This window comes from Chlorocebus sabaeus, chromosome X, assembly GCF_047675955.1.
Source record: "Chlorocebus sabaeus isolate Y175 chromosome X, mChlSab1.0.hap1, whole genome shotgun sequence".
NCBI lineage: Eukaryota > Metazoa > Chordata > Mammalia > Primates > Cercopithecidae > Chlorocebus > Chlorocebus sabaeus.
The window spans coordinates 56219800-56239737 of NC_132933.1; the positions used below are offsets into that span (position 1 = coordinate 56219800).

Consider the following 19938-nt stretch of genomic DNA (forward strand, 5'->3'; position numbering starts at 1 on the left):
GATACTTGGGAGGCTGAGGCAGGAGAATTGCTTGAACTCGAGAGGCAGACAGTGCAGTGAGCCAAGATTGCACCACTGCACTCCAGCCTGGGCAACAAGACCGAAACTCTGTCTCAAATCAATCAGTCAATCAATCAATCAATCAATCATATCCTTTGCAGTAACATGGATGCAGCTGGAGGCCATTATCCTAAGCAAATTAATGCAGGAACAGAAAATTAAATATTGCATATTCTCACTTATAAGTGGGAGTTAAATACTGGATATTCTTGGACACAAAGATGGGAATAGTCACTAGGGGCTAATAGAGAACAGAGGGAGGGAAGAGGGTAAGGATTAAAAAACTAATGGTCAGGTACTATGCTCATCGTTACCTGGATGATGGGATCATTTGCATCCCAAACCTCAGAATCATGTAACATACCCATGTAACAATCCTGCACATGTACCCCCTGAATATAAAATAAGAGTTAAAATTATTTTTAAAAAGGAAAGTAAAATAAAATTGCCTGTGAATATAAGAAAATGTGCTCAATCTCACTCTGTATTCAAAAAGCAAAAATTATAACAACAATGATTTACCATTTTCGCCTCTGAGGTGGGGAAAGATTTTGGGAAAACAGATATTCATATATATTCTTTCTGACACTATAAATTGATACAAATTCATCAGAATGCAATTTCATACTATCGTTAAAATTTGTAAATGTACACAGCATTTTATCCAGGAATTCTACTTGTAGAATTTGTGAAACACAGCATATATAGAGTCATGTTCACCACAGCAATTCTTAAACAAGCAAAAGACTAGAACTAATCTAAATAGCCATTAATATGCGATTAATTAAATTAAGACAGGCCCATACACAACATTATATGCAGTATGTAAAAAGAACACAGTAGATAAACACAAGCACCTACAGAATAATCTTCAGGCACAGTTGGTGAAAACAGCAAGGAATAAAAAACGAAAAATCATAAATGCACATATGTGTTGAGAGGCATAGACTATTTCTAGGAGAAAACGTGAAAAATTAGAATTAAGAAAACATGAAAAATTAGAATTAATGATTTTATCTGGGCGAAATGCTGTAAGTCTGAGATTGAAGGGAGATTTACATTTGTTAAACTACCTTATGTTACTATATGAATAATTTGCCATAAGCATGAACACTTTGCTACAAGCAATATTTTAACTTTAAAAAGTGATTATAATAAATGGTAATCACTTGAATCATTGAAGAATTCTTTAAATGTGAGGTCTACAATACCAAACAAGAAAAAAGAAAGGCAGGCCTAATAGTAATAACTTTTTTTAAATGTCCAAATTCTTCAGAGTAGTCTAATCACCCCAGATTTGTGTGTGCATATGAACTTCAATTTACAAAGAACAACGAATACAGCACAACAACCTCCAGTGTACATAATCTAAAACAAAACTTTCACACCTCTCTCTCAATATTCCAAAATTTATATTCTCATATTCTAAGGCATAATGTGACAAATCAGACAAATGAATGATAAAGGTGCTAATCCCAGGGGCATGAGAGTATGGATTGTTTCCATTTTTCAATTGCAAGAACTCATTCAGACAAAAAGTAATATCCTTAACTAAACTATCACTTCTGCAACAATTAGTGAAATAATCATGTTGAAATAAAATACCAAAAATTAATGAACCATAATTATCTATTATGAGATTGAGAAGCTACCTGTATAGTAACAAAATCATGTGTGAAATTCACAAGTGAATAAATAAAGGATCTAATCATAAACAAAGCACTCTATTATCAAATCAGTAAACAATACTTATAAGGCACTGGATTTTGATATTAATACAAAATATCTAATTATAGCAAAAACTATAACATTTCCTAGGAATCCAATTGATAAGTAATACAAGCATGACAGGAAAGACTATTTAAGACTATGGGACCAATCTTATTTCAATTTCATGAAAAATTCTGAGACTTTAGTGTTCTCTCACATTATTTTCTCTTACTTGATGAATCAACAGATTCACCTCCCCTGCTTCTCAATAAAAATGACAATTTCATAATGGAGCAGTGCAACACACATATTTAACAATAAAAGTAAAACCTGTATTTTCAGAATAATAATAACATTTATGTATAATAAAATTCAAAGGTAAAATAAATTTCCTTCTTTAATTACTAGGTAAAATATGGTTAAATGTCAATCTATTTATGTTTCACCCTGTCTGATGTGGGAAAACTATACATATACCCACTACTAGAAAATTTTAGCAAAACAATGAATTAAATTATACTTGAATCAGGAACTTATATTTTATTTTTAAAAATGTACCTTTCATCTGAGTAGCAAAATTCAATGCCAGTTTGGCAAAGAGATCTGGATTCTCAAACTTGTCTTCTTTAACTTTTAACCAGAAACAGTTCTCAGATAATTCTGTGGGTTCAATCTGAAACAAAAATAACAAAGAAAAGATTCTAAATTATAATTTCATATTTAAATTTTCAAGGAACTAACTCTCAGCAAGGTTGAATGACAGTTCCTTTATTCCTCTATCTTCTAAGTCAATTTCAGGATGTATCTAAATAATACTTATAAAGTAAATATTCATTGGGAAATTCAGAATTGTGTGAAGAAATGGCAAACAATAGAAATAGGCCACATAGCAAATTGCACCTTAAAAATTATTCTCCTGGAAGGAGTCTTAAAAATAATTTAGGAAATCCTAACCCCAACTCACATAAAATCTTCTTGTTCCTGGGTTTTTTAAAACAGGGAAACTCAGACTTAGAAAAGCGAATTCCCTTTGTTCACTCATTAGGTTTAAGTTAGCAACCATAATGATAGCTGACACACACCTCCTACATTGTGTCAGGTACTGTCTTAAGTTATTTGCATATATTAACTAATTTAATCCTCGTAATAATTTTTTGACCTGTTCTGTTATTATCTCCACATTAAAAGATGAGGAAACAGAGCCCAAGAAAGTTTAAGTGGCTGCCCAAATTAGTAAATGGCAGAGCTGGGATTTTAAACCCAGATAAGTGCTCCAGAGGACCGTGGTCTTAACTACTACCCAAGATTAAAACTTTATCTTCCAATACACCATGAAGCTTCGTGATGTGTAACTACCATTACATTGCACACTAAATTGTTAAATTAGGAAGCATATCACTACATTAACACAGGCAGATAGCGAGGCAACAGCTTTGAAATCTTGTATTTTGATGAATTGTACCTAATCTTTTTAAAAGAAAAACTACATTCTAAAACCATTTACTCCAAGTTTACTCTTATGAGCAAAGCATAAATATATGCATAAGACTGAAAAATTATTTAACCATCATTCTGTTTAAACCAACTTACTACATAGATGCTGTCTAATACTGTAAATATGTTCTTGGATGACACATTTCCCCAAATGGTTGTCTGGGTAAATGGATTTTCATTAGATTAGTTCCCAGTGAATGAGGACTGTGTCAATCTACATAATAACCTTTTAAAACATATTATTTGCTAATAATAATAAAGTCTAACAACATTCAGAAGAAAGTATTTTCATACATCATATTAAAAATTAAGGTATGTCAATATTGAATACTGTCACTTATTCCACACTATCTGAAAGTGTAAAACTTAAAAAAAAAAAGTCATTCACTAAGAAAAACAAGTAAGATAAAAAGGCTCAATAATAAAAAGGATTTTATTTAAGAAAAATGGGGAAGAGGCTTCAGCTCACAGGAGGCAGGTGGCACTCATATCCTCCATAAAAAGCCAAAAAAGAGAGTAGATAATCACAACATGTATAAACATTGGAATTTGGCAGGGAAGTTACAGAAAACACCTGAGGCATGGAAGGAGCGGGAATCCAGGCAGCAAGCCTGGCTGTTACCAGCTGGGAGCCCAGAGAAGCATCCCAATGTGGGAAAAGGGTAAATAACATATCCCCAGTGGTCCAGATTCCCACTGTGAACTCTGAAGATTCTAGCCATAGGAGAGCCACTCAGCCTCCACAGGCCCTGAAACTAGTCTTTAGTATACAAAGTTACCGGCAGTCTGTGCAACGGCATTGCTCTAGAGTGGGCATTCACACTGGATCCCACACATGCCACCAAGACCGAAGCAGCTGCAGTATGGCAACAGATTGAGAGTCCAAACCCCATCAGACTACATCCTGCCCTGGGGCTGAAAGATTCTCTATCTCCACATCCTTGGAGCCCACTGAAATCTCCCACATCCACCCAGATGACTGCAGTGGTGTGATACTGGCTAGATCTAGCAATGAGACCAGGTCCCAGCATTCTAGCCCACAAGGTGTCCTACATCCCAGGAACACGTGGTGCAGCATATTGGAGAGGCTACAGGCCAAGAGAGCATGGGATACTATATTTAAAGTGCCAAAAGGAAAAAAAAAAAAAAAACCCACACACTGGAAGCCAGTTGTATATACCCAACAAATCTATCCATCAAAAATGAAGGAGAAATATATAATGTCTTTCCCAAACACGCAAAAACTGAGGGAATTCATCACCACCAGACAAGCCCTGCAAGAAATGCTTAAGGAAGTCCTACATATCTGAAAGAGAATATATGTAGCACATGAAAGTATAAAATTAACATGTAGTATAAAACTATGAAACTCACATGTAGAGCAGATAGACAAATGAGAAAGAGAAAGGACTCAAATGTTAACACTACAGAAAACTAACAAACCACATGGATAAACAATAACAAAAAAAGAAAAAACAAAGGATACACAAAACGAACAGAAAACAATTAACAAAATGACAGGAATAAGTCCTCACCTATCAATAATAAACTTGAATGTAAACCAATTAAATTGCCCACTTAGAAGATATAGACTGGCTGAATGTATTAAAAAACATGACCCAACTATATGCTTCCAACAAGAAACACATTTCACCTGCAAGACACACATAGACTGAAAATAATAAAATAGAAGATATTAAATTGCAAATGGTAGCCAAAAGTGAGGAGTAAATATACATATATCAGATCAAACAGACGTTAAGTCAAAAATAGTAAGAGACAAAGTAGGTCTAGATATATATATATATATATAGACATATATACACATCAATTTAGCAAGAAGATGTAACATGTCAAAATATATACATACCCAACACTGGAGCACCCAGATATACAAAGAAAATACTATTAGATCTAAAGGGAAAGATAGACTCTAATATAGTAATAGTTGGGGACTTCAACACCCTACTCCCAGCATTAGACAGATCATCTAGGCAGAAATCAACAAATAAACATTGGATTTAAACTGCACTTTAGAACAAACAGGCCTAAAAAACATTTACAGAACATTTTATCCAACAGCTGCAGAATAAACATTCTCCCCATCAGCATAAGAAACATTCTCAAGGATAGATCATATGTTACTATAAAAAACAAGTCTCAACAAATTTTTAAAAATCAAAATCATATCAAGTATCTTCTCAGACCACAATGGAATAAAATTAGACATCAATAATGAGAGAGATTTCAGAAACTATACAAGTACACAGACTTAAAGAACATGCTCCTGAATGACCACTGGGGCAATTAAAAAATAAAGAAAAACATTAAAAAATATATTAACATAAGTGAAAATTAGAAAACAATATATCAAAACCTGTGGAATATAGTAAAAGCAATGCTAAGAGGGATGCTTATAGCAATAAACACCTACTTCGAAAAAATGGAAAGATGTCAAATAAACAGTTTAATTTTGCACCTGAAGGAACTAAAAAAGCAAGAACAAACCACACCCCAAATCAGTAGAAGGAAAAAAATAATAAAGTTCAGAGCAAAACTGAGTCAGAGATTAAAAATACAACACAAAAGAGCAACAAAACAAAAACTTAGGTTTTTTGAAAAGATAAAATTGATAAACCACTAGCTAGATCATCCAAGGGAAAAAAAAAAAAAAAAAAAAAAAAAGGAAAGACCTAAATAAACCACATAAACAAAATCAGATATGGAAGAGGAAACCTTACAATTGATAGCACAGAAATACAAAAGATCATCAGAGACTATTATGGACAACCATACACTAACAAGCTGAAAAGCCAGAGGAAATGGATAAATTACTGGACACATACAATCTACCAAGAAAGTCCCCCCAATAAAGAAAAGCCCCAGGACTAATGACATTACTGACGAATTCTTCCAAACTTGTAAAAAAGAACTAACATCAATTCTTGTCAAACTATTCCAAAAAACTAAAGAGCAGGAAAATCTTCCTAACTCATCCTACAAGGCCAGCATTACCCCAATACCAAAACCAAACAAGGACACAATTAAGAACATCCCTGATGAACACAGGCATAAACATCCTCAACAAAATACTAGGAAACTGAATCCAACAGCATATCCAAAAGATAATACATCATAATCAATGGGATATACCCCATGAATGCCAGGATGGTTTAACACATGTCAATCAATAAACGTGATACATCACATCGAAAGAATGAAAGATGAAAACTATATAATTATCTCAACAGACGCAGAAAAAGCATTTGATAAAATGTAACATCCCTTCACAATAAAAACTCTCAACAATTAGGCAGAGAGGAAACATACCTCCACATAATAAATGCCATATATGACAAACCCATTGCTAACATCATACTGAATGGAAAGAACATGAAAGCCTTTCCTCTAAGAACTGGGACAAGACTAGGATGCTCACTTTCACCATTTCTATTCAACATAGTACTGGAAGGCCTAGCCAGAGCAATCAGTCAAGCAAAGAAATAAAGGACATCCAAATTGGAAAAGAGAACATCAAATTGTCCCTCTTTGCAGACAACATGAGTTGACATTTGGACATACCTAAACACCCCACAAAAAACTCATATAATTAATAAATTCAGTAAGTTGGAGGATACAAAATCAACACACAAAATTTATTAATGTTTCTATAGCTGAATAATAAACTTGCTGGAAAAAAAATAAAAAGGCAATCCCATTTACAATAGCTACAAAAAATAAAAAACTTAGGAATAAATTTAACCAAAGAAGTAAAAGACCTTTATAAGAAAAATTACAAAACACTAATGAAAGAAAGAGGACACAAACAAATGGAAAGAGATACAATGCTCATAGAATAAAAGAATTTACACTGTTAAAACGACCACACAACTCAAAGCAATCTACAGATTCAGTGCAATCCCTATCAAAATACCATTAACACTTTTTCACAAAAAATAGGAAAAATAATCCTAAAATTCATATGGAACCACGCAAGAGCCTGAATAGCCAGAGCAATCCTGAGCAAAAAGATCAAAGCAGGACGTTGACTTCAAAATATACTACAAGGCTATAGTAGTCAAAACGGCATGGTACTAATGTAAAAAGAGATATATACACCAGTGAAATAGAATAGAGAACCCAGAAGTAAATCCATATATTTACAGCTAAGAGATTTGGCACAAATGTGCCAAGAACATGCAATGGGAAAAGGACACCCTCTTCAATAAATGATGATAGGAAAACTGGATATTCATTTGCAAAAGAATTAAACCTGACCCATATCTCCCACAATATACAAAAATGGACTCAAATTTGATTAAAGATTTAAGCATAAGACCTGAGACTATAAAACTACTAGAAGAAAACATAAGAGAAATGCTCCAGGACACTAATATAGGCAAAGATTGTGTGGCTAAGACCTGAAAAGCACAGGAAACAAAAACAAAAATGGGTGAGATTATATTAAACTAAAATGCTTCCGAATAGAAAAGGGAACAATTAACAGAGACAATCTGTTGAATGCGAGAAAATATCTGCCAACTATTTATCCAACACTGGACTAACATCCAAAAAATACAAGAAACCCAAACAACAGCAACAAAACAAATAATCACATTAAAGAGTAGACAAATAATTTGAGTAGACATTTCTCAAAAGAAGATACACAAATGGCCAAGATACATGAAAATGTGCTCAACGTCACTAATCACCACAGAAATACAAATCAAGACCACAGTGAGATATCTTACTGGCATCTATGCCTATTAGAATAGCTATTATCAAAAAGACAAACAAAATGCTGGAGAAGATGTGGAAAAAAGAGAACTTTTATATACTGTTGTTAGGAATGTAAGTAGTACAGCCATTATGGAAAACAAAATAAAGATTTCTCAAAAATGTAAATAATAGGATTACCATACAATAATGCTCCTAAATAACAGGATTACCACACAATAATGCTGTAATCCGATTACTAAGTATTTATACAAAGGAAAGGAAATCAGTATATCAAAGAGATACCTGCATCCTCATGTTTATTGCAGCACTAGGCAGAATGGAAAAGATATGAAATCAAGATATGAAATCAAGCTAAGTGACCATCAACAGATGAATGGATAAATAAAATACAGTATTGAAACATAATGGAATACCATTCAACTATAAAAAAAGACTGAAATCCTGTCATTTGCAGCAATATATATGGAATTGCAGATCACTATGTTAAGTGAAAAAAGCTGGATACAGAAAAACAAATATCATATATTCTCACTCATACATGGGAGCTTAAAAAGTGAATATCATGAAGGTAGAGAACAGAATGATAGTTACTAGATACTGGGAAGGGTATGTGTGGGAGGTGGGAGGGTGAAGAGAGATAGGTTAATGGGTTTAAACATATAGTTAGAGAAAAGGAATAATTTCTAGCATTTGATAGCACAGTAAAGTGACCATATTTAACAATATGTTGTACATTTCAAAATAACTAGAAGAGAAGATCTGAATGTTCTCAACAAAAACAAATGACAAATGTTAAAAGTGATGGATATCCTAAATACCCTGACTTGATCATTACACATTCTATGCATGCAGCAAAAATCACATGTACCCCATAAATATGTACAAATATTACACATCAATAAAAATTTTTTTAAAGAAAAGCTATGTTAAAAGAATCAAAATTGCTTTTCATTTGGTGGTATATTTCAAATATTATTCTCTACATCACTTAGATTTTCCTTTTGCCTACTTCACAATGTCAAACTATCTGGAGAGTTTCCAATTATCTGGAGCCTAAATTGAAAGATGGACATAAAATGATGAACTCACAAAGGAACGGAAAGAGTCAGCAGTCATACTCTCAAACATTAAACAATACATACACATAGCAATGATCAACAAAAGCTAGATAAAGTAAAAAAACTCTAGTTTTAGTATTACCTTTGACCAATTGATTCTCTTCATGGACACTTCAGGTTTATAAATTTTTTTCTGCTTCATTCCATAAGGTAGATTAAGTGATATTCCTGGGGGAGGAGGAACTCCTCCAAGGGGTGGTGGTGGAGGAGGTCCCCCAAATAAAAGTGGTGGTGGTGGTGGTGGTGGTATCCCTATCATTCCAGGTAAAGGCGGTGGTGGAGGAGGAGGAAGAGCTCCTCCAGGTAGAGGTGGTGCTGGTGGTGGTGGAGGCGGCCCTACACCTGGCAATGGAGGTGCTGGAGGAGGACCTGGAATTCCTGATGAACTTGAGAGTACTTGTGCCTGAAATATAAATAATCAAAGTTTAAATGCTTATAAAATATAATTGAAAAATTGAAGAAATATATATCAATAGATCTTTGTAGTTTATCTTATGTTTTAAGATTATATACACTTTTTTAGATATTACTAAAATATCTAAATATTTAGCAAGATCTAAGGGTTTAACAGTATATGAAAAAGACTTGTGTAGACTTTTAATAAGCATTATAAATTCTGGACAGTGACTACTTCTGTTACCATACAAATGCTAGGAAAGTTGGTATCTGATATGGTTTGGCTCTGTGTTCCCACCCAAATCGTGATCATGAGCGAGCTCTCACAAGACCTGATGGTTTTATAAGAGGATTTTCCCTGTTTGCTTGGCACTTCTCCTTGCTACTGTGACGTGAAGAAGGATGTGTTTTGCTTCCCCTTTGGCCATGACTGGAAGTTTCCTGAGGCCTCCCCAGCCCTGCAGAACTGAGTAAATTAAACTTCTTTCCTTTATAAATTACCCAGTCTTGGCCAGGTGTGGTGGCTCACGCCTGTAATCCTAACACTTTGGGAGGCTGAGGCAGGTGAATTAGCGGAGGTCAGGAGTTGAAGACCAGCCTGGCCAACATGGTGAAACCCTGTCTCTACCAAAAATACAAAAATTAGCCTGGCATGGTGATGCATGCCTGTAATCCCAGCTACTCAGGAGGCTAAGGCAGGAGAATCGCTTTAACCCAGGAGGCAGAGGTTACAGTGAGCTGAGCTTGCACCACTGCACTCCAGCCTTGGTGACAGAGGGAGACTCCGTCTCAAAGAAATAATAAAATAAATAAATAAATAAATAAATTACCCAGTCTCAGGTATTTCTTTATAGCTGTGTGAGAACAGACTAATACAGTAAATTGGCACTGGATAGTGGAGTGCTTCTGTAAAGACACCCAAAAATGTGGAAGCAATTTTAGAACTGGGTAACAGGCAGAGGCTGGAATAGTTTGGAGGACTCAGAAGTAGATAGGAAAATGTGGGAAAGTTTGGAACCTCCTACAGACTTGTTGAATGGCTTTAACCAAAATGCTGACAGTGATATGAACAATAAAGTCCAGGCTGAGGCGGTGTCAGATGGAGATGTAAAACTTGTTGGGAACTGGAATAAAAGTCACTCTTGCAATGCAAAGAGACTGGTGGCATTTTGTCCCTGCCCTAAAGATCTGTGGAACTGTGAACTTGAGAGAGATGATTTAGGGTATCTGGCAGAAAAAATTTGTAAGTGGCAAAGCGTTCAAGAGGAAGCAGAGCATAAAAGTTTAAAAACATTTGAAGACTGACAATGCAGTAGTAAAGAAAAATCCATTTTCTGGGGAGAAACTCAAGCCCTCTGCAGAAATTTGCATAGGTGATGAAGAGCCAAATGCTAATCACCAAGACAATGAGGAAAATGTCTCCAGGGCATGTCAGAGACTTTCATGGCAGTCCCTCCCATCACAGGCCTGGAGGCCTAGGAGAGAAAAACTGTTTCCTGTGCCAGGTTCAGGGCCCTCCCACTGTGTGCAGTCTCTTTGATGCCCTGCATCCCAGCCACCTCAGCCATGGATAAAAGGAGTCATGGTACATCTTGAGACATAGCTTTGGAGGGTGTAAGCCCCAAGCTTTGGCAACTTCCACGTGGTGTTCAGCCTGCAGGTACACAGAAGTGAAGAACTGAGGTTTAGGAAACTCTGCCTGGATTTTAGAGGATGTATGAAAACGCCTGGATGTCCAGGCAGAAGTTTGCTGCAGGGGCGGAGCCCTTATGGAGAATCTCTGCTAGGGCAGTGCAGAAGGGAAATGTGGGGTTGGAGCCCTCACACAGAGTCCCCACTGGGGCATTGCCTAGTGGAGCTGTGAGAAGAGGGCCACCATCCTCCAGACCCCAGAATGGCAGATCTACTGATGGTTTGCACCATGTGCCTGGAAAAGCCACAGGCACTCAACACCACTTTGTGAAAGCAACCAGGAGGGGAGCTGCACCCTGCAAAGCCACAGGGGCAAAGCTGCCCAAGTTTGTGGAAACCCACCTCTTGCATCAGCATGTCTTGGATATGAGACATGGAGTCAAAGGAGATCACTTTGGAACTCTGAGGTTTAATGACTGCCCTACTGGATTTCAGACTTGCATGGGGTCTGTAGCCCCTTTGTTTTGGCCAATTTTTCCCATTTGAAATAGGTGTATTTACCCAATGCCTGTATCCCCATTGTATCTAGGAAGTGAGTACCTTTTGATTTTACAGGTTCATATGTGGAAGGAACATAACTTGTCTCAGATAAGACTTTGGACTTGGACTTTCGGGTTAATGCTGGAATGAGTTAAGACTTTGTGGGACTGTTGGAAGGGCATGATTGTGTTTTGAAATGTGAGGACATGAGATTTGGGAGTGGCTAGGGGCGGAATGATATGGTTTAGCTCTGCATCACCATCTAAATCTCATCTTGAATTGTAATAATCCCCATGTGTCAAGGGCAGGATCAGGGGAGATAACTGAATAACAAATAATTGATAATTCTTGAGTTATCATGAGATCCAATGGTTTTTTAAGAGGCTTTTCCCTTTTTGCTTGGCACTTCTCCTTGCTGCTGCCATGTGAAGAAAGATGTGTTTGCTTCCCCTTCCACCATGATTGTAAGTTTCCTGAGGCCTCCCCAGCTCTGCAGAACTGTGAGTCAATTAAACCTCTTCCCTTTATAAATTACCCAGTCTCAGGTATTTCTTCATAGCAGTGTGAGAAAGGACTAATACAGTATCCTCCAAGATTTCTGAAATACTCCTCTAAAATAATGAAAAATTAACTTTCTTTATAAATACATGCAAAAAAGAAGTACAGTATATGGCTTGGGCCAGTTAGATTAGTTGGGTTTGAATATGGGATAATAAATACAAGGTTAGAGATTCAATTTCCTTGGGGGCTAATTAGCTTTATACAAAGAGTCTGTTTCATGGCTCTAGTAACTTAGCTGGCTTCTAACACCAATAATAAATACTCAATAGCATCCATTTCCATAGTAATATATGCTTATCAACATTTTTACATTTATTATTTCTTTTGATCCTTATTATAACCCTGTAATACAGATAAAGCATTATTATCTCACCTTTATTTCACTGCTTAAAGATGAGGAAACTGTTAGCTGCAAAAAAAGTTAAATGACTAACCAAAAGTTTCAGAGTCTGAACATGATTAGAATTTCAATGTCGTTCTTCTCACATCCAATACCATCCTCATTCCAATATAAAAGACTGTCTCTTCATGAATGGGTGCCATTTACAATGAGTACAATTAATTCAAATAGATAGGATTATGAGGAGGATATAACATTTCTATCACAAAGTAACTTCAAGCTCATTCTCTAATGACAATGCATAACAGATGAAAGGGAACATTGCATGCCATATCACGTTCTTTTCAGAGATGATTAATCTATATCCATTCCTTAAACCATTACTGAGCACAATGGTTCACTTTGCTAAATAAATATATGAGAAAAGTAGAGCTGTTCATTATAAACATTCTTATGAAACCACTACCAATGAACATACATCTGTTTTAATCAAGATATGACATTAGATTAACTGAATGAAACGTTTAAAACTAATTAAGGCAGTCATGGCAGCCATGAGTTTTTTGCAACAGGCCTCAGTCACTGAAGTGGCAACTCTCTGGCCAGTGCCTTGACACTCCACTGGGATTCAGCGGCTTCCTCACCCATGGCTCTGTTAAAGCTGTCACTCCTGTTTAACACAGTGGAGACCATGAGAAAAGACTATTTATCATGAAACCTTCTGGATACTACAATAGGTGTTTTTTGAATTTATTGAAATTCTACATTTTGTTTACAGGGATTCCAGTGGCAATTGACGAAACTCTAGTGAATGTATTCATTGGTGAAACTGAACTAGTAGAAATTCCAGAAGGCTATATCCCAGAACAATGGGAATATTATAAGCATCCTATATTGAAATGGATTGTCCATATTTTCTATGATGATCCTGAAAATAATTACAAAAGAACAATGGCTATCCTTCAGACTGAAACTGAAAAGGCTGAACTGCAGATAAAGGAGCTGGAAGTACGAAGATTAATATAGAAGAGAAGAGATGGACCCTGGTATCAATATCTGACCACTGATAGGGCAATTATGGATCATTCTCCAAAAGCAACTCCCAGTAAATAAGCATTTATTTCTCTAAATACAAAGTGTATTCTCTTTAGTGGAAAATGAATTAGTAAATATATTCTGTAGTTTTGTTCCTTGTGATGAATAAAAGAGCTTCTTACATTACTCTGTTTCTCAATGTTGGTTCATATTAAAGCTTTTAATATATTCTGTATTTCTTTTCCCTGTGATGAATAAAAGAACTTCTTACACTACTCTATTTCTCAATGTTGGTTCATATTAAGGTTTCGGATTTGGAGGTTTTGGTTTCCTCTTTTAAGAAAGTTTAAAATGTACTAATGAAAAACTGCAGAAATAGGAATTTGTGAACTCCTACAGTTGTGGTAACTTTGAGAGGTGTTTTATTTACCTGACAAATGGAAGTTATAGAAGTCTAATTATATTAGGTATCAGTAATTGTAGTAGTTTGTACAAATGTCTGTATTACAGACATCTGTATTATTGAGGGGAAATTCAGGATTTTAAGTTCCATAAAATATTGAACTAACTCTGTAAAACATTAACAACTTAATAAACAAATTTTCAGTGAACAACAAAAAAAGTTAATTAAATTTCTTGGGATAGTGTCCTTTTTGTCCTCATTCTTTCATTCATTCATTCAGAGACAGTCTTGTTCTGTTGCCCAGGCTGGAGTGCAGCGGCAAAATCATAGTGCATTGCAGTCTTGAACTCCGGGACTCAAGTGATCCTCTCAACTCAGCCTCCTGACTAACTGGGACTACAGGCATGCACCACTAACCTAGGCTAATTTTTTTTCTTTTTTTTTAAAGATGGGGTCTTGCTATGTGACCCAGGCCAGTCTCAAATTTCTGGACTCAAGGAATCCTCCCATCTTGGTCTCCTGAAGTGCTGGTATTAAAGGCAAGAGGCACTGTGCCTAGTCCTCTCACTTTTATTAATATAAATTTTCTACTTGGATTATTTAGTTGTTCTAACTAAATTTATAAATATCTTTATTTATTTATTTTACTTTATTTTATTTTTGAGACAGAGCTTTGCTCCTGCTGCCCAGGCTGGAGTGCAGTGGTACAATCTCAGCTCACTGCAACCTCCGCTTTCCGGTTTCAAGCTATTCTCCTGCCCCAGACTCCCGAGTAGCTGGGATTACAGGCGCCTGCCACCACGCCCGGCTAATTTTTGTATTTTTAGTAGAGGCGGGGATTCACCATGTTGGCCAGGCTGGTCTAGAACTCCTGACCTCATGATCTGCCCACTTCAGCCTCCCAAAGGGCTGGGATTACAGGCGTGAGCCACCGTACACGGCCATACATATATTTAGAAAGCAAATTGAAGCAAATTTTTGGAACAACCAGTTAAAAGGACTAACCTATTTACAAAAATATTAAAGCTAACACTCATAGGTAGACAAGATCATGGAAAGGTTACCCATAATATTCACTCACACTAGTTTGTTCACATAGATGAATGTTAATGTATGTATATACATACATACAACTAAAGTGTTTCTATGCTTAGCAAATGACCATCCTCTCCTGGAATGCAATTCTCTCTGAGGTGAAAGAAAGACAAGATTAAAATACGTAAAATTATTTTAATTTTACTTTTAAAGTAGCAAAACTATAGAAAACAGTCTGATTTTATAGTCTTAACTGAGACAAAAGTAACTGTGGCAAAATTAAAGGTTCAGAAAATTAGTAATTTATCCTACAAATTTTGTGTATGAAAGGATATTTTTCATACTTTGAAAGGCAAAATGTGTGTCCCATTTTTTAATTAATGGACAACATAATTCAAAGTAATACACATTTGTAAACATTATTCAATTTTTCACCTCTATTAGATCATATTTATTCTCGGAATTTTATACAACCACAAAATGCTACTATTTAAATAAAATTTTACTCAAGTTAAATATATATTTTACAAATTTAATAAGGAATCTCAAATATTTACATTAAATGCTACCAGCCTTTAAAAATCAAATTATATCAGCCTTTCCTTTGCTTCCCATGAACAATTAGGAATTGAATAATTAAATTAGGCTACCACATCGTATTGTGAATTGAATATGGTAAATGAATAATTTAGTATTTGACATTATTTTGGGCACACTAGAAAGCATACAGCCCTGTGCCTGCACCTGTAATCCCAGCTACTCCTCAGGAGGCTAAGGTAGGAGGAATGCTTGAGGCCAGGAGTTGAGAGTGCTTCGTGATTCTGCACTTTTTACAGTTAATTTAACCATAAGTAAGCAACTACTCACTGTGTGGTAAAGGCCTGTGCGAGGTACATTGGGGCCTTCAATAAGAAATACACTGTCCTCAAGGTGTCTATGCTCTAGCAGAATAGAGCAGGCACACAAGTATCCCATGAGTGGTCTAGAAAAGTGATATGAAAGTTCAGAGAAATTCGCTAATGGAGTTTTTGGTGAAGCTTTCCAAACGATGTCTTAATGAGCTTCTCCTTAAAGGATATGTTTCACATACACAGATGAGCAAAGGAGGGAATTTCTGACAGATAATAATATATGCCAACATTTCGCTACTAAGCTCTATGAAAACACTATTTCCTGGAGATGTTGAAGGGTGCTCTGAGATAAAAGGTGCCATGGTCAAATGAGTATGGGAAATCGATATGAAAAAGAGGTAGGCAGGTTTCTTCAATGTAAAATATCTGGAACTTTTAATATGCTAATGAGTATTATGAATCTCCAAGATGAGAACATGTGTACTCAATTTATAGGACTATGGAATGCTTTCGTCATGAACAACCTATCGTCATTTCTGTAACTAATCTCTGGGAAATGCTGGCAGAAGGGTTAAGTATGGAGACAGTAATTTCCAAATGTGAAGGGAGGAAAGGTGACTTAGCTGCAACAGAGGCCGTAGTTAGGGGAGCAGTGAGAGCCCAGGCTGCAAAGGGGAGATAAGGGAGGAAAAACCCATGCCAGAGGGTCTTTAACATTCCTGGTAAGGAGATTTTATTTAATCCTGACTGCAATAGGCAACAAGTGAACATATTAAAGCCTGGAGTGACAATAATCAGGGAATTGTTTCAGGAAGATTAATTTGCCACTGACATAAAGGGTGAATTTGAGGAGGGAAAAAAGTTAGGCAACAATTGTAATAGTCCAGACGAGACATCATAAGAGAGTGAACCTGGAGGTTTCTGGGTTTTGATGCAAAAAGGTGTAGTATGAGTGGAGTTGAAGAAAGAACAGACATAAAACAGTGACTAGCTTAATTTGTCAGTGGGTGGGGCAAGGAAAAGGGAAAGAAAACTCCAGCTTCACCATCTTTAAAATTGGTAGTAAAATTTAAATAGGAATGGACAACAAACTGGTTTGAGGAAAGAGAGAAAACCACAAAACTGGGTTTGATTTCAACATGCAACAGGACCATCCTATGGGGCCAGCTAATCAAGAGCTGGAATTAGAAGACAAACTCCAGAGACTTGACACTTGCTAAAAGGGGATATGTGAATGTATAACACTGAATGGAATAGTACAGCAAAAAAAAAACCACACACACAGAAAAGAGCAGAAGACAGAATATTGTGGAAGGTCACCATATGAGGATGAAAAAATAAGGAGAAACTAAGTTCTCAAACATGTAGAAAAAGAAGTCCAAGAAAAAGGGAGGGAAAGAGACAGAGAAAGAGATTGATTTATTGAAAATAAATGATCAAATATTAGAGATAAGTAATACAGGCTAAGGGAAGGAAAAGGCCCCTGGATTGGGTATTTTGGAGTTTGTTGGTGACTTTTGAAGTAACCTTTCACTAGATTGGTGGAAACAGACCTAGTCAGTCAACAAATATCTACTGAGCACCCACTATGTTAAGACATAATCTTCAATTTCTTTGTTTTTTTTGTTTTTTTTGTTTTTTGAGACAGAGTCTCACTCTGTCACCCAGGCTGGAGTGCAGTGGCGTGATCTCAGCTCACGGCAAGCTTCGCCTCCTGAGTTCTCACCATTCTCCTGCCTCAGCCTCCCCAGTAGCTGGGACTACAGGAGCCCACCACCATGTTTGGCTAATTTTTTTTTTTTTTTTTGTATTTTTAGTAGAGACGGGGTTTCACAGTGTTAGTCAGGATGGTCTTGATCTCCTGACCTCGTGATCTGCCCGCCTCAGCTTCCCAAAGTGCTGGGATTACAGGCGTGAGCCACCGTGCCCGGCCCATCTTCAATTTCTTAATATTCATTTAAGACATAAAGTATATTGAGGAGAATACACAATCAGTTTGAAAGTTTAGACACCCTAATTGAAATTTTAAGTATATATGGGAGCTCTTCACCATAGGGAATGTAGGTGGAAATTTACTTGAGATTCAAAGAGATCTCCAGAGAAGCTTTTGGCATAATTACAATTAATGACTATTTCTACATTCTTTTTGAAAGAAAATAGTATGTACCCAATTTTTCAAATCATCATGAAAATTTCATCTCAAAAACACTTTTGCTTGTGTAATATATTCTGTTAAAAATATTCCAGGCCATTTGAGCAACTAATGCTTTATTTTTTTTCCAAGCATTAAAATGATTTATTGTCCTGGAATATAAAATCTGTAGAGTTATTTCAATGAAAATGTAAAACTGCCAAAAAGTCTGCTTCTGGTCACATTTTTCCTTCTATCTAACAAGACAATTTTCTACCATCGAACTCGCTGTGACATGACACAAAGTCTGTATCTTCTTTCATTACCTGGGTTCGAAGTTGCTGGATTTCTGCTTCAAGTTCTTTGATTTTCTCATCTCTTTTTTGAAGCTCTGCTTGAGCTTCCTGTCGAGCTGTGAATTCTTCATCGAACTGCAATGATCACCACCATCAATGTACAGTTAATAATATAGTTTTGAGAAAGCTTTAAAGAACATTATGTATTAAATAAGATTTACTTAGTTGAATTCCCAGATCACTCAGAAAATCACAGCTTGTAATTATTTTCATAACAATTAAGTATCCAAGTGGAGGTAGGGTATTGCTTGTGGCGGTAGTAAAGAAGAAATATGCCCCCTACCCAAGGTAAGAAAACACATTTTCACTTCTGAAAAAAAATACAAAGACGAAAAGGTAGACTGAAAAGTCTCTCTTCCCACATAATGGACATTTTTATTGTTCTGTTATTGAAAATTCAATTTTAGAATTAATAATTTTGAAAATATTTTATCCCATACTTTTTTTTTTTTTTGAGACAGAGTTTCACTCTTGTCGCCCAGGCTGGAGTGCAGTGACATGATCTCAGCTCACTGCAACCTCCACCTCCTGGGTTCAAGCAATTCTCCTGCCTCAGCCTCCCAAGTAGCTAGGATTACAGGTGTGCACCACCACACCTGGCTAATTTTTGTATTTTTAGTAGAGATGGGGTTTCACCATGTTGGCCAGGCTGCCCTTGAACTCCTGACCTCTGGAGATCCACCCGCCTTGGCCTCCCAAAGTGCTGGGATTACAGGCGTGAGTCACCATGTGTGGCCTCATCCCATACTTCTAAGTTTACTGAATTAGAAAATGACATCTAAAAATAAACCATCAAGCAGTTTCAACTCCTTAACTATATTTAATCTTGAAAATAAATTACGCTTTTAGAATGCTCAAATGTATGTATATTAATACAAATTGGAATTATTTCTATTGCAATCTTAGTTGTCTAGAATCCATAAAGCAGTACTTCACAAACTCTGACAGCAGAATGCCCTAATAGCAGTCTCATTCAGATGGTTAACCAAAACATTCGTATAGCATGTTATGAGAGGAAAAACTACAGGTTAAAATAAGGGATGCTAAGCCCAAAAGACTCTGAATGGTTAATATTTATTCACTGTATCCTGCCTTAGCCTTACCTCAGACAGGGTTCTAAGCAGGCACAAACCTGCCTGCATATTTCCAGTGACTACTGCCTGGGTCTGGCTATAGAACATTTTATTTGCCCTTTATTGTCAATGTTGTTTCAAGTCAATTTAGAAGTCTATACATTATTCTAACAATGTTATTTCTATTTCTAAAAGTGATACATCTTACTGCCCAAAACCATCTTAGAGTTTGCGGAACAATACAAAAGTATGTTTAGTGTTAACAAATATTCATCCTCATAGTAGCTTTGACCTTTGGAAATTATAAAATGCCATTCTGATCTAAGTCTGAAGAGTAGGTGAGCAAACTGGATAATAATACTCTTTGAGTCGAACCTGAAATGCTTTTATTCATCTCTCCTTGAATCCCTGGAAATTGTCCCACAGATCCTGGTCCAAATATTCTCTAATTTCTTTAAATTTC

The 19938-nt window shown here is 36.1% G+C and overlaps 1 protein-coding gene across 1 annotated transcript in view; it reads right to left on the bottom strand.

Moving 5' to 3' along the window:
* DIAPH2 (diaphanous related formin 2) overlaps positions 1-19938 on the bottom strand; it is a 904603-nt gene that overhangs the window by 631763 nt on the left and 252902 nt on the right. Inside the window, exons 16-18 of the mRNA XM_073013533.1 lie at positions 18373-18477; positions 9205-9525; positions 2329-2443 (exon numbers count right to left, since the gene is read on the bottom strand). Of these exons, the coding sequence (XP_072869634.1) occupies positions 2329-2443; positions 9205-9525; positions 18373-18477 (541 nt within the window). The remainder of the gene's footprint in view (positions 1-2328; positions 2444-9204; positions 9526-18372; positions 18478-19938) is intronic.